Source organism: Neophocaena asiaeorientalis, unplaced genomic scaffold, assembly GCF_003031525.2.
Source record: "Neophocaena asiaeorientalis asiaeorientalis breed wild unplaced genomic scaffold, Neophocaena_asiaeorientalis_V1.1 scaffold78, whole genome shotgun sequence".
NCBI lineage: Eukaryota > Metazoa > Chordata > Mammalia > Artiodactyla > Phocoenidae > Neophocaena > Neophocaena asiaeorientalis.
The window spans coordinates 18,741,437-18,753,776 of NW_020175018.1; the positions used below are offsets into that span (position 1 = coordinate 18,741,437).

At 58.7% G+C, this 12,340-nt stretch overlaps 1 protein-coding gene across 5 annotated transcripts in view; it reads right to left on the reverse strand.

Annotated features, from left to right (window-relative positions):
- Positions 1 to 1,006: 1,006 nt before the first annotated feature.
- CAMSAP1 (calmodulin regulated spectrin associated protein 1) overlaps positions 1,007 to 12,340 on the reverse strand; it is a 36,777-nt gene continuing 25,443 nt past the window's right edge. For 2 of the 5 annotated variants that reach the window (XM_024762506.1, XM_024762505.1), the window contains 7 exons: positions 9,439 to 11,818; positions 8,400 to 8,554; positions 8,066 to 8,274; positions 7,674 to 7,776; positions 6,121 to 6,239; positions 5,540 to 5,658; positions 1,007 to 2,145 (listed from right to left, as the gene is read on the reverse strand). In XM_024762506.1, coding sequence (XP_024618274.1) covers positions 1,843 to 2,145; positions 5,540 to 5,658; positions 6,121 to 6,239; positions 7,674 to 7,776; positions 8,066 to 8,274; positions 8,400 to 8,554; positions 9,439 to 11,818 — 3,388 coding nt within the window. In that variant the 3' untranslated portion in view covers positions 1,007 to 1,842. The remainder of the gene's footprint in view (positions 2,146 to 5,539; positions 5,659 to 6,120; positions 6,240 to 7,673; positions 7,777 to 8,065; positions 8,275 to 8,399; positions 8,555 to 9,438; positions 11,819 to 12,340) is intronic. The other 3 variants (XM_024762509.1, XM_024762507.1, XM_024762504.1) reach the window with 3 other exon arrangements.

A 12,340-nucleotide genomic window follows, 5' to 3' on the forward strand; every position in this document is an offset into this window, starting at 1 on the left:
TCAACAGGACTGTTATAAAATGACAGAGAAGTTGTCACACGTCCTGTCCGCATAAAGGAAGAAGAAGTTGGAAAGCGTCCCTTCTCTAGAAGGATGTGACGCTCTAATAAAAGGGACGTTCGTCAACTAGGAACCACAGGAAGTTTCTCTACAGCAAGGAGCTGGGGACACTGACCGAGAAACAAGCCACGACAACCTCAGGCAAACGTGACCAAAGAAAGCAAATTAGGTAATTACTTTATTACATCTTAGTGCTTTCTTAAAATAAATATAATAATATAATATCCGACATACAGTGAGAAATAAAGCACACGTGTGAACGGCATGGTAACAGGAAAGTTCACTCAGGACTGTTTAATACACAGCACTGGAGAAACCGCACAGCTTCGTTACCTATTTACAGACAGAGCTGCTGGCTACCGAGACATACAAACCCAACCGGGAGCGGGCAAGGCCCTGCCGTTTCTGTACCACGTTCCCTCCATCCTCATGGACACAGTCCGCTCACCTTTTCGTCTAAAATTACCAGTATACTTTGTCTTAACTGTTTCTCTCCACCGATCTTCAGTTTCTTTCTGCAGTCTGAGATAGATTCAAGTAACACTCCCGAGAAAATATGTGCAAAACCAACATATGTGACTCCAGAATCTTCCGGCAGTCGGGTCAGCTGGTCAGTTGCACCGGTGTCGGCAGACTTCCGGTGCCGTGTGGAGGCCGGGCAGGAACGTCTGGTCCGGAGAAGCCCTAGTGACTGTCAGGGCCGCCGTGGAGAGAACCCAGAGCATTCCGCTGACTTGGAGTTCCGAGACGGCCGCAGATAACCCCTTTAATTGTCTTTAAACAGGCGACACAACGAAATGCTCAATCTAAACCGAGAACCGCACGCTTACTGCTCTTCCAGAAGCAAGAATCAGGACGGGTGAGTGATGACGTGATAAAAACACTAAAAGAACCGTCCGCGTAAGTGCATCGCCTTTTAAGAGAAACATGCTCAGAGTGAAAAAGATTCTACTTTACCAAAATCTGTCTTTATTAAAGTGAACAAATCGGGAGCACACCATCCCAAACGTAATGAACGCGGGCTGTAATCGGCTCAGCTTTTCCTATTTTCAACTAGGCAAGCACCAGCGAGAGTACCATTCACCATCCTCACGATCGCGTGTCGGCGAGAACCCCTCCGTACTTGTAAACGTTATTTTAGCAGAAGACAGACTTCGCAGATGTCAGGGCTTTTAGTGAACTGGTATTTTCAGTGAACTTTTTCTGAGCAGCAAGGAACAAGGATTTTTTTCCAGAAATCTTAGAATCGGATATAAACGTTGGCAGTAGACACGATCAATAAATACACAGTTTCTCAAATGAAAACGACTTCCCCAACACGAGCTCCTTCCCCACAGACATTCAAAAACCCTGACCCAAGATCGAGTCTCAGTCCTATCATCTCGCGAGATTACAGCTGGCCAGCAAGAGGGCTGTCAGGTCATGTGCAAAAGGGGGTGAGGTGAGAGGCAAGAAAGCCAAGGAAATCACTTTTAATTTATACCGAAGGAGAACTTCAAGTACAAGGAATCCGCTGCCTGGAGCCCCTGGGCACGCGCCCCTCGTCTGGGAGCCTCCACGCAGCGGTGACCACGGCGGCCGCGAGCCGCTGGAAACGGAGCTGAGTCCTCACTCCGGCTCCACCTGCCGTCCTGTGTGCTGGGACCTAAGGGAGGGTTTTCTCGTGTTGTCTAGAAGCCTCTTTGAAAAAGGTCTGTGATTCTGCACACTTCGTACCCAAAAGGATGAAAATAATAAATATCGACCTGGCCGGCGCGTCCTCAGACTCCTGCCGCACCAGGGTCATTTACGAGTCTGCGTCTTCTTTGGCACCGAGGGCCGCTTGGGCTGCCACAAGTGGTTATGAATGGTGAGCGCGTCCACGCTGACGGACATGGTTTTGGCCGGGATCAGGTTAAACTGTTTCCGGTCCGAGCTGTATTTATACAGTTTGTCGATCATCTTCTTGGTGATGCTCTTTGGCCCCGTGCCAGTTAGTTTGTAGATTTCTTCAGTGTCAGGATAGTAGCAATAAAGTGCCCTGAACTGGCAGCCAGCATCACGAAACAGTATGATGTAGTGGTTCGCGTCACACTTCTCCAGCTCCTGTGTGGAGGGAGTGAAGGAGAAGAGACAGGCAACGTGAGTCTCTCCCGCAGTCACACCGCAGCATCCACCGTCCTGACCAGGAGGCCCGCGGCCAGCTAACCGCCCACCCCGGGGCAAGCTTTCTAGGACACAAAGCTATGGGTTATCCGTTCAGTGGAGCACCATCTACCACTGAGATTTTACTTCAGTCCAGGTATCCAAGGAAAAAACTGCTTTTAACATTAAGTGAAAAATCACATGAAAAAGACACTCGACATCGTTAGCCATCAGGGAAATGCCAACCAAAACCACAGTGAGGGGCTTCCCTGGTGGCGCAGTGGTTAAGAATCCGCCTGCCGAGGCGGGGGACACGGGTTTCAGCCCTGGTCCGGGAAGATCCCACATGCCTTGGAGCAACCAAGCCCATGCGCCACAACTACTGAGCCTGCGCTCTAGAGCCCACGAGCCACAACTGCTGAAGCCCACACGCCTAGAGTCCGTGCTCCGCAACAAAGAGAAGCCACCGCAATGAGAAGCCCGCGCACCGCAACGAAGAGTAGCCCCCGCTCGCCACAACTGGAGAAAGCCCGCCTGCAGCAACGAAGACCCAATGCAGCCAAAAGTAAGTGAATAAAATAAATTAAAAAAAAAGACAAAGTTCCATTTAAAAAAAAAACAAACCACAATGGGGGGTACTTCCCTGGTGGCGCAGTGGCTAAGACTCTGCACTCCCAATGCAAGGAGCCTGGGTTCGATCCCTGGTCAGGGAGGGAACTAGATCCCACATGCATGCAGCACCTAAGAGTCCACATGCCACAACTAAGACCCAGTACAACTAAACACGTAAATATTTAAAAAAAAAAAAAAAAAAGCCACAAGGGGGTAGCACCTCACGCCCACTAAGCTAGAGTCAGCGCAGGTTCTGGTGCGAAGAAGCAAGCGCTCATTGTCCGCTGGTGGAGGGGAGGCGACACAGCCTCTGTGTCGGCCAGTCAGTCGGCCAGTGGTTCAAAATGTCACACAGAGTTACCACGCAACCAGCAATTCTTCTCTCAGTTAGACACCCAAGAGAAGTTAAAACACGCATGCACGTAAAACCTGCGCACAAACGTTTCCAGCCGCGTTACTCGTAACGGCCAAAAGTAGAAACAATCCAAATGTCCATCAACAGGTGAAAGGATAAACAAAATGGTCTAGACGTACAGCGGGAAGCTGTTCAGTCACGAAAAGGAATGAAGCACCGCCACACTCGCTACAACTCGGAGGAGCCTCGGTGACGTCGTGCCGAGCGAAAGAAGCCGCCCCAAGAGGCTGCCTCAGGCGTGAGTCCCTTCACGGGACGTGTCCAGAAGAGGCGAACACACAGAGGGGACCGCAGACCTGTGGGGCCGGGCGCTGGGGGGCGAGCGCGGGGAGCGGCCTCGGTACAGGACCCTTCTGCGGGGGCAGCTTCTGGGATTAACTGGTGATGGCCGCCCCCTGGGGACAGACTGAGCAGCCCTGAACTAGCACTGAAGGGGGGACCTCACGCTGCGTGAGCCATCTCTCAGTAACGCTGCCACAAAAGAACCTGAGGCAGGCACGACCGTCAGTACTTGTTACAGCGTCTGCCGTACCGTGTGCTCAACTCTAAGAAATCACTAACACAAAAACATTTTAGAACAGATTCTCCTCGTGCTTGAAAACGTCTAGCTTCGTTTTTCTACCCCTGCAGCTCTCTGAGCATGGGCCAGGGCTCCTGACACCCTCTCCGGGTCTCTGCTTACTACGTTATCTGCCTCTTCACCCGCCCCTCAGGGTACAATGCCATTGTCCAGCGGCCACGGGGGGACACGTGGTCTGTAACAGACAGACTCGGAAGCGGGTCACACCCAGCTGTCTTCTACTAGCCAGGAGCTAAAAAGATTCGTATGATGTAAAACGATGCCACTCTTCTCACTCTGTTTTTGTTTTAGAAAACTGTAGTTTTTCACAAATAGATACTATTCTTTTCAGAATCTAACAGGCTTGTTTTTTAAAATAAACAAATATATTTATAAAATTAGGAAGAAAAAGCAAAATTTAAAGCTGCAAGTATAATACTGATCTCAACGACATAAAAACTGTTCAAACGTGAACAGGACTAGAGACGCAAAGACACATCCAGGCCCCCGGGCCCCGCCCTCCGCAGGGTCACCACGGCCCCGCCTCCACCCTCTCGCGCCAGTCCCTGCCCGGCAGCCAGCCAGCCAGCCGCTCAGGAGGCCGTGGCTCACGGCCGTCCTCTGCCCACAGCTGCATTCACCCCCTCACCCAAGGCAAAGCCATGTCCCCTTTGGCCCACAGAGGCCTGACTGGAGCTGCCCCGTGACCTCTGACCCCCAGCTCCCCGCTCCAGCCCCAACCAGGGGATCAGTCCCACCTGGAGCCCGTGCGCCTCCCTAGATCTGCAGGGCACCCTCCCCGCTCCAGGCCTCTGCTCAAATGACACCTTCGAGTAAGACCCACTGACCGACCAGCCTACTGACCACTGCAGCCACCCTCGGGCCCGCGTCCTGCTCCCCTTTCACTCTTTCCAGACCGCGGGCAGAATCAGCACCACCCACTTCTGCAAACCAGAGCCGCCCTCTGGTCAGTCTGTGGCTGTCCTCACGCTGTGACAGCACAGACGGGCAGACCCGCCGGCCTCCGGAGCTTCTCGTGCGACTGCTCTGTCGCGGGGCCGCCTCGTGCCTGGGACCGTCAGCTTCACAGCCAGGCCTTTGCGTCTGTCCGCTCCTGGCCCAGCCCAGAGGCTGGAGCAGCTCGGTGACACGTGCGTGGAGAGGAGCCCCGCGCCCCGCACGCTGCCCCTAGCCGGAGCGTCAGGTCACGGCACGCAGTCCTGACCTGGACCCTCCTTCCACATCTTCTACCTGCTGAGGCCACCACCACTCACCGTTAGTGACCGAGGGCTGCCGGCCCCGGGGAGCAAACAAGTCAACCCAACGGGACAGAAACGACCAGCATTTTGCCCCGAACTCCCACTTCTCCAGCGGCCCCGGCTCAGAGCTGGGGTCCCTCCTGTCTCCACCCGACACCACCTCCGACCCCCCACCCCGCCCCGCAGACACCCTGCCCTCAACACCAAACTAACTCAAGAAATCTCACCCACTGCCCGTGCCCCACCCCAGAGGGCCTGCCCTGGACCCCCAGCCCTGACCCCAGTGCAGCCCCCTCCGTCTCGCTGGTCTGAATCCCGCTCTTCCGCGGAGCCGTCCCAACCGCGAGGGCCTGGGACACGAGTGTCCTGCGTGTCCTCACACAAGAGTCACACACGTGCAGGACAGCAGCCTCACGTGTCAACTATCGGGATGCTCTCCTCTAGAAAGAACCCTCATTTATGAACACCCTTATTCTACATAAAAAACGGGGGGTAAAATTTGATACTTGCCTCTAATATTGAATTCTTGTGAGGCTCATTCACCTTTCCGGCCAGACAGCAATGGGATACAGCATTGTGAATAATTGGTTTGTTTGATTTGCTGCTAGGCTCCTTAAACAGCTTGGGACCTACGAAAAGCAGGCCAAGATTTGCAAAATTAATATTTACAGCACACACACATACACACACACACACACACACATACACACACACACACGAAAGGCGACAATTTTGTAGAACCAAGCAGCAGGTAGGCTGAATTAGGGATGTTCATAATTTTTTGAAAATGGGAATAGCCACTTCAAATCTATGACAGAATTCTACGTTACAGATTTTAAATAAACTAAGGAAAAGACTAAAGTAAGTAATAATTTATTCCCTTTCCAATTTCGGTTTCTTTGATTAAAAAAAAAAAAAGAAACCAAGAAACAGTAATTCTTAAAAGCCTAAGGTTCCAAAGTGCCCAGGACGCCACAGTGAGCCGTGGGCTGTGCAGACATAAGGGCACGTCACCCACTGCGCCCGGGCCCCGCCCCCCCCCACCAGGCCACGGCCGTGTGCCCGTGCCCCACAGAGAGCGAGGCCGTCACCTGTGTACTCGGCCACCGAGGCAAGGGAGGATGCGGCGGACGCCGTCTCCCAGTCTCTGTCGGTGCTCCGGCTGGGGTTGCGGCTCAGGATGGGCAAGGCTTCCAGGGACTCGACTCTGCTGGGGAAGAGGACAGGGGCGGGGCTGGGAGGGCGGCGGGCACGCCTCCTCTCGCCCACAACTGGCACCGGCTGGCGGGATCCCGCCCCGAAACGAGCCAGGCTGCACCACGGGCACATGAAGGGCCATCGGCCGCGGCAGGAGGCTGGCAGCAGCAGTGGGGAGCGCAGCCGGTGCTCCCTGGAGAATACGATGACAGACTCGGGGCAAGACACAAAGACCCCACCCGCCTCGGGCACCAGATTGACCTCATCAGGGAAGGTTCGCCCTCACGCTCAGCCCTGCTGGCGTGGGAACCAGAGGACCCGGTTTGGGCCATCTGCACCGCTGCCAGACAAGGGACGGGACCCCGGGAAGGAAGGACAGGCAGAGAGGGCCGAGTCCAAAACCCCGGCAGGTCTCAAACGACTCTCCAATCCCTGGCAGGCCTGAGCCGCGTCCCTGCGGGGCCGTCTCCGCTGAGCGGGACACAGACGCTCACGCACGAGAGGCAGGTGCGGGCGCAGTCCGAATCCAACCCCGGTAACCGACCGCCTGGACAAAATTCCAACCAGAATCCCCGGGAGGTGTCCTCCACAAAGCCCCGGCGACAAGAAGCCACCAGACGTGTGGAGAGGCAGGACAACACTCATGATGAAGGATCCGAGGGGACCCTGCCTACCAGGAGGCCAAGCCCACCCGTGGAGGTGGCTGCTGAGGCCCGCGGGCAGAGGTTCAGTGCCAGCGACAGGGTCCCCGGGCCTCCGCCCAAATTACCCCTTAATCACAAAGGGAAATTCTCCAGCAGCCGTGGGAAAACAGCACCTTTAACCCAAGTCAAAGTGACACACACAACTGGCTGCGCTGAGAAAGACACGTCCTCCTCTCTGGGGTGTTACCGCCAAACATGCACAGCCTGGACCTAATCCTGGGAAACCCACTGGGGGACGAGCAACAAAATAACTGGCCCGTACTCGGCAGAAGCGTCAAGGCCCAGGAGGACAAAGGAGGGCGAGGGCCCGTGCTGGACAGAAGGGACACAGTGACTCAGGGCGACCGTGGTCCCGCACGGGCCTGGGCTCTCAAGGACACTCTGCCAATCGGCCATGGCGGGCATGGACTGGGGACCTAATGGCAGTGCTGGTTTGATGACTGTGGTGACACAAGCCAACGTCCTTGTTCAGAGAACGTGCGCTCCAAAGCGTTTAAGGATAAAGAGGATGCCACCAACTTACTCGTAAACGATTAAAAACGAAAACGCGTGCAGGGCCGGGAGGACGAGGGGACAGAGGACAAAAATGTCGAAACATTTCGCTAATCGGTGAACCTCGGTGAAGGGCAGTTGGCTCCTGTGACATTACTGCCATGGCTCTGGACGTCTGAAATTGCACCAAAATCACAGCGACAGAACCACTGCCCACACGGTGTCCCGCTGCACGGCACCCGGCCCCTTACCGCTGGGAAGGCGTGCCCCCCGAATGCACGCTCTCGGGCTCTGTGGTCGTTGCGGAGGCCAAGGACAGGCTGGAGCCCGACTGGGCCCGGCTCAGGTCATCCGCTGCCAGAGACAAGACAAGACAAGCTTTCGTGACACGCGTGTTTGGCCCGCCAGCCACCTGACCTGTGCAGCAGGAGAAAGAGCCGGGGGCCCGAAGCCAGCGGGACGCGGGGCCCCAGGCTGGGACCCTCCCCACGCGCACGGCTCCCACCACCTGGGGACCCGGCGCTCAGTCCCAACCTTCCCTTCTGTGAAACGGGAGAGCCCCCTGCAGCCCAGCCTCGCGGCCTCGGGAGAGCTCCAGTGGCTCAGGGCCGCGAAGGGGGAGGGCCCCGCGCCGCGCGCTCACGTGGAGGGGTGCTCTTGGGCCCCGAATCGCTGCTGGGCTCCTCCCGGTGCACGGACTTGGGTCGCGGCTTCCGGGGCCTGGACTTGGGTTTCCCCAGGCCCTGCTCCTCCAGGATCTGCTGCTGCTTCCGCCGCAGGTACTCCTGCTTGATGAGCTCCCGCCGCGCCTTCTCCTCCTCCTTGCGGATCCGATCTTCCTCCGCTTTACGCCTGCGGGAAGGAGCGGCCAGGACGCCCTGGTCACGCCAGCGCCGCGCCGCGCCGCGGGAGGGGACGACAGACACGGCGGCCACGCCGACCGCGTGCGGTGCCCGCCAGGCACCCGGGCCACCTACCGTGCCTCGTCTCTCCTGAGCTCGACCTCCACCTCCAGCTGCTGCCTCCGCATGCGGGCCTCCTCGGCTTTGCGCTGCTGCTTCAGAAGGAAGGCTGCCCGCTTCCTGGCGAGCTCGTCATCCGCCTTCTGTTCGTCCTGCAGGGCAGACGCCACCTACAGCGCGGCCGGGCACGACCCCCGTGGGTCCCCAGCACTGCCGCCCCCGGCCCTCCACGCACCCCAGGAACATGAAACGCTTCCTACTCCTCGTAACTGATGGGTGATCGAGCGTCTCTCTACAGACACGCTAAAATACAAACGGGAGTCAAACCGTGCCCTTCGAGGAGCATTTAGTCTGCTGGCACTGAACTCCGTTCGCCTTAAAAACTGCACTTGTATCTCCACAACAGGAGCCAAAACCCAGACGGGTCATTTGTCTGTTCCCAATTTAAGAGCACAAACGTCAGGCAAAGGCCGTGCGCGTCTCCTGAGAAGACGGCCCTCAGAGCTCCGCGGTGCGTCAGCCACCTCCTAAGTGCCAGGACAAAAGGAGACGCTATCAAGACAGAAGGGACTCTCACAACTCACTGCTCTCTCCTGAAGGAAACGCTACAAGAAAGGCGCTGAGAGAAACAAAAACGTTTCCTAAAGTTTCTACGCCCGCCGGGACTCTAACGGGGTGAAGCAAACCTTGGCCCAAAGGCCAAGTGCAGCCCGTGACCTGTTCTGCAGAGACTGCGAGCTAAGAATGTTTTTTCACTCTTAAACGGTTGGAAAACCATCAAAAGAAAAACATTTCGTGACACACGAGAACGAGTCAGAACTCCCATTTCAGGGCCCAAGGTCAAGCTCTGCTGGCGCACAGCCAGGCTCCCGCAAGCAGGCGCTCCCAGCGGCTTAGGGCGAGTTGGGTCCTTGCGGAGACCACGTGGCCACGAAGCCGCATGCGTCTCTCCTCAGCCTCCACAGAAGAGGTTAGGTTCTCTGTGACGCCCTCACGACTAGGCCAGGGTGACGTGCCCGCCCACCACGTGACACAGACGCCACCAGCGCTTTACCTTGAAGAAGAAGCCGACCCCCGGCTTCTGGTCGCCCTCGCTGGCGAGGTCCGCGGAGCTGTGGCGGCCTTCCGTCCCCCCGTCATCGTCGGGGGCCTTCAGGTCGGAGAGGTCCACCTCGATGAGGCTAGCCTTGCTCCTCGGGGTCCCGTCCAGGGCCGCGACCCCCTTTCCCGGCCCGCTGAGGGCGGCGAGCCCCGCCCCCCTCACGCCGTCTTCCAGAGCCTCCCTGAAGCCCATCTGTTCCGAGGTGACGCTGGCATCCCTGGGGGAGGCCGAGACAAATGTCCGCTGGTTGTTCTCATCGTGGAGCCTGTAACCGGCGAAGCAGCACTCCTCGTGGGGGTCACTCCCAGGGTCGGCGACCCCATCCCAGCCCGGGTCAGAGGGCGTCCGGGGGGAGAAGGACCGTAAGCGCGGGGTGGCCTCGACACCAGGCGTGAGGGCCTTGCTTCGGGAGGAACCCTGCGCTCGCTCCTTCGGCACCTTCAGCTCGGCCGGTCTTCCCGAACGGGAATTCCGACCCGGACCGAGCCGAGGGGCCTTGCGGTGGCCGGCCAGGGCCGTCGGAGAAAGCGGCTCGCCAAAGTGTATGGCCCCCTTGACCGTGGGGTCCCGGGAGCCGTTCCTGGGGCCCGGCGCGGGCAGCGTGGGGGACGCGAGCAGCAGCTGTTCCTGCTGCTGGGAGACCCTGAGGATGGCCTGCTGCAGCGTGCTGATGGTCTCGTTCAGCTTCTCGATGGACAGGTCGCACTCGCCCAGGTCCACGCCCACGTCCACGCCCTCGACGGCCTCCAGGAGCACCGCTGACAGCGCCTTGCTCCGCTCCAGCTCGGGGAGGGCGGCGGGGTCCTTGCGCTGATGCTGCTGGACCAGAGCCAGGTCCTGTCCGTCCAGGTCGGGGGGCCCCAGGAGGTCTCCCCCGCCCTCCTCCTTGCCAAGCAGGTCTCCCACCCGGGACACGCCATCGAGGTCGTCCCCGTCGTGCTGAGGGTGCCCTCCCGCCGAGGCCCCCGCTCTCGGTGGCCGAGGGGCGGCGTCGGCCCGGCCCCTCCTGACCACGTGCAGGAAGGCTGCCTTGCCCAGCTTCAGGCGCTGCCGCGCCGACAGCGCCTCCACCTTCTTCTTCTGCGCCTCGATGGCCCGGCGCTTCTCCTCCAGCTGCATGTGCAGCCGCGCCAGCTCGGAGGCCAGCAGGTTGGCCTGGTCCCCGCCCTGCCAGCCCGGGCTCTGCTCGCCCCTCTGCTTCCACGTGGTCAGCGGGGCCGGGCAGCTCTCCGAGGCGTCGGGCGTGGTCTTCTGGGAGCTGCTCGTGCTTGACTTGGTCTCGCAGCTGTTGAGCCTGTGAAGCTTCTTCTCGGCAAAGCTGGTCATCTTCACGCCCCCGCCGGCCACGGAGCCGCTGCTGAGCTGGCTCAGACACGGGCTGGAGCGGCCGCTGGCGTCGTCCTTGCCCTCGTGCTCCTTCACTTTCAGGTCCTCCTGCAGCTTCGCTGACTCCTCCTCCCCAGCGTACCCGGCCCCCAGCACGGGGCAGTCCTCACCGGCGAAGGCCTGCTCGGCCCCCTCCAGGTCTGTGATGTCCGAGTCGGAGTCCTGCCTCAGGATGGCCCAGGCCTCCGGGCCAAGGGCGCAGGGGCTCTGCGCACAGCTCGCGGACAGCCTGCCCTCCACGTCCTCGTCGGCTCTGCCCAGGTGAAGGAAGAAGCCGTCGGCTGGCGGTCCCCAAGACGGCAGGGTGGAAACGCCGCCGGCCGGAGGCCCGCCACGGGCGTCCCCCGCTGCCTGCGGCCCCGCCTCAGTGGGCACGGGGCCGAAGCCCGTGGGAAGCTCTGAACAGGAGATGGGGGTGAAAGTCCTATTCAAGTCTCGACTGACATGACTGCCGGGCGCCTTCTTCCGCCCGGGAGGCTGGTGGCCCTCGCCGGACCTCCTGGACGTGAAGCCCCTCGGCCGCCCCTCTCCGCACTCATCCTCCTTGGTGACCGCCTGCTTCTCCTTGGCTGGCCTGAGCACGGCCGGCATCAGTGGCTCCAGGAAGAAACTGTCAGGTTGACTTTCTAAGGCATCCGCCAGCCTCTGGGGAGACCTGGCACCTGCCGTCAGGCCGGGCTCGGCGCCCTGGTGAGCCGCATCCGTCCTAACGACGGCCAGGAGCTCCTCACCCTCGTCCTCGATGCTGACATTGTTCAGAAGGCTTCTTCCATCGGTCCTGAGGGCCGCGGGCTGGGGCTGGTTCTGCGGGGTCAGATGAATGACGCTGGATGCCAAGCTGTCCTTGCTGATGGAGCGGGCCAGGCTGACGCTGTCGCCAGAGCCCGGGTCCACGTCGCAGCTCGCAGCGTGATGGAGAGCAAAGGGCGCTGGCTGAGACACAGGCCTGCAACATGGGGAAAGGAGCCATTGCTCACGCCACGTCCCCACGCACGAGAGGCTACGCAAGCTCGCGAGTGACGAGAGCGTGAGTTAAGAAGAGAGAATCCAAATCTTACACACGGGAGACTTAAACAAACCCTGTCCCGGGCAAAAGAAAGCCAGAGAGCCTTTCAGTCCAGCAATTCTCAGACACTCTGGCCCAGCTCCCCTTAAAGATGCTGGGGATCCCAAAGCGGGTTTATGGATTCATCAATATTTGTCACTTCAGAAATTCAAGCTGAGATCCTTTCAAAATGATTAAAAATTCCCCTGAGAAATCTATCCCATGAGCAGTGGCCATATTTTCTAAAACAGACCCGTGCAGAGTATAAACGGGGATCATTCACATTCTTGCAGATCTGACACCTGGCTGCACGCTTGTGTCTGATCTGATTCAACCCGCTGTGATCCCACACCTGGCGAGGCCCTGAGAATGGGAAAAGTAGTGACATCCCGGCGTTGTTACGGATCTAATTCTGACCTCCAG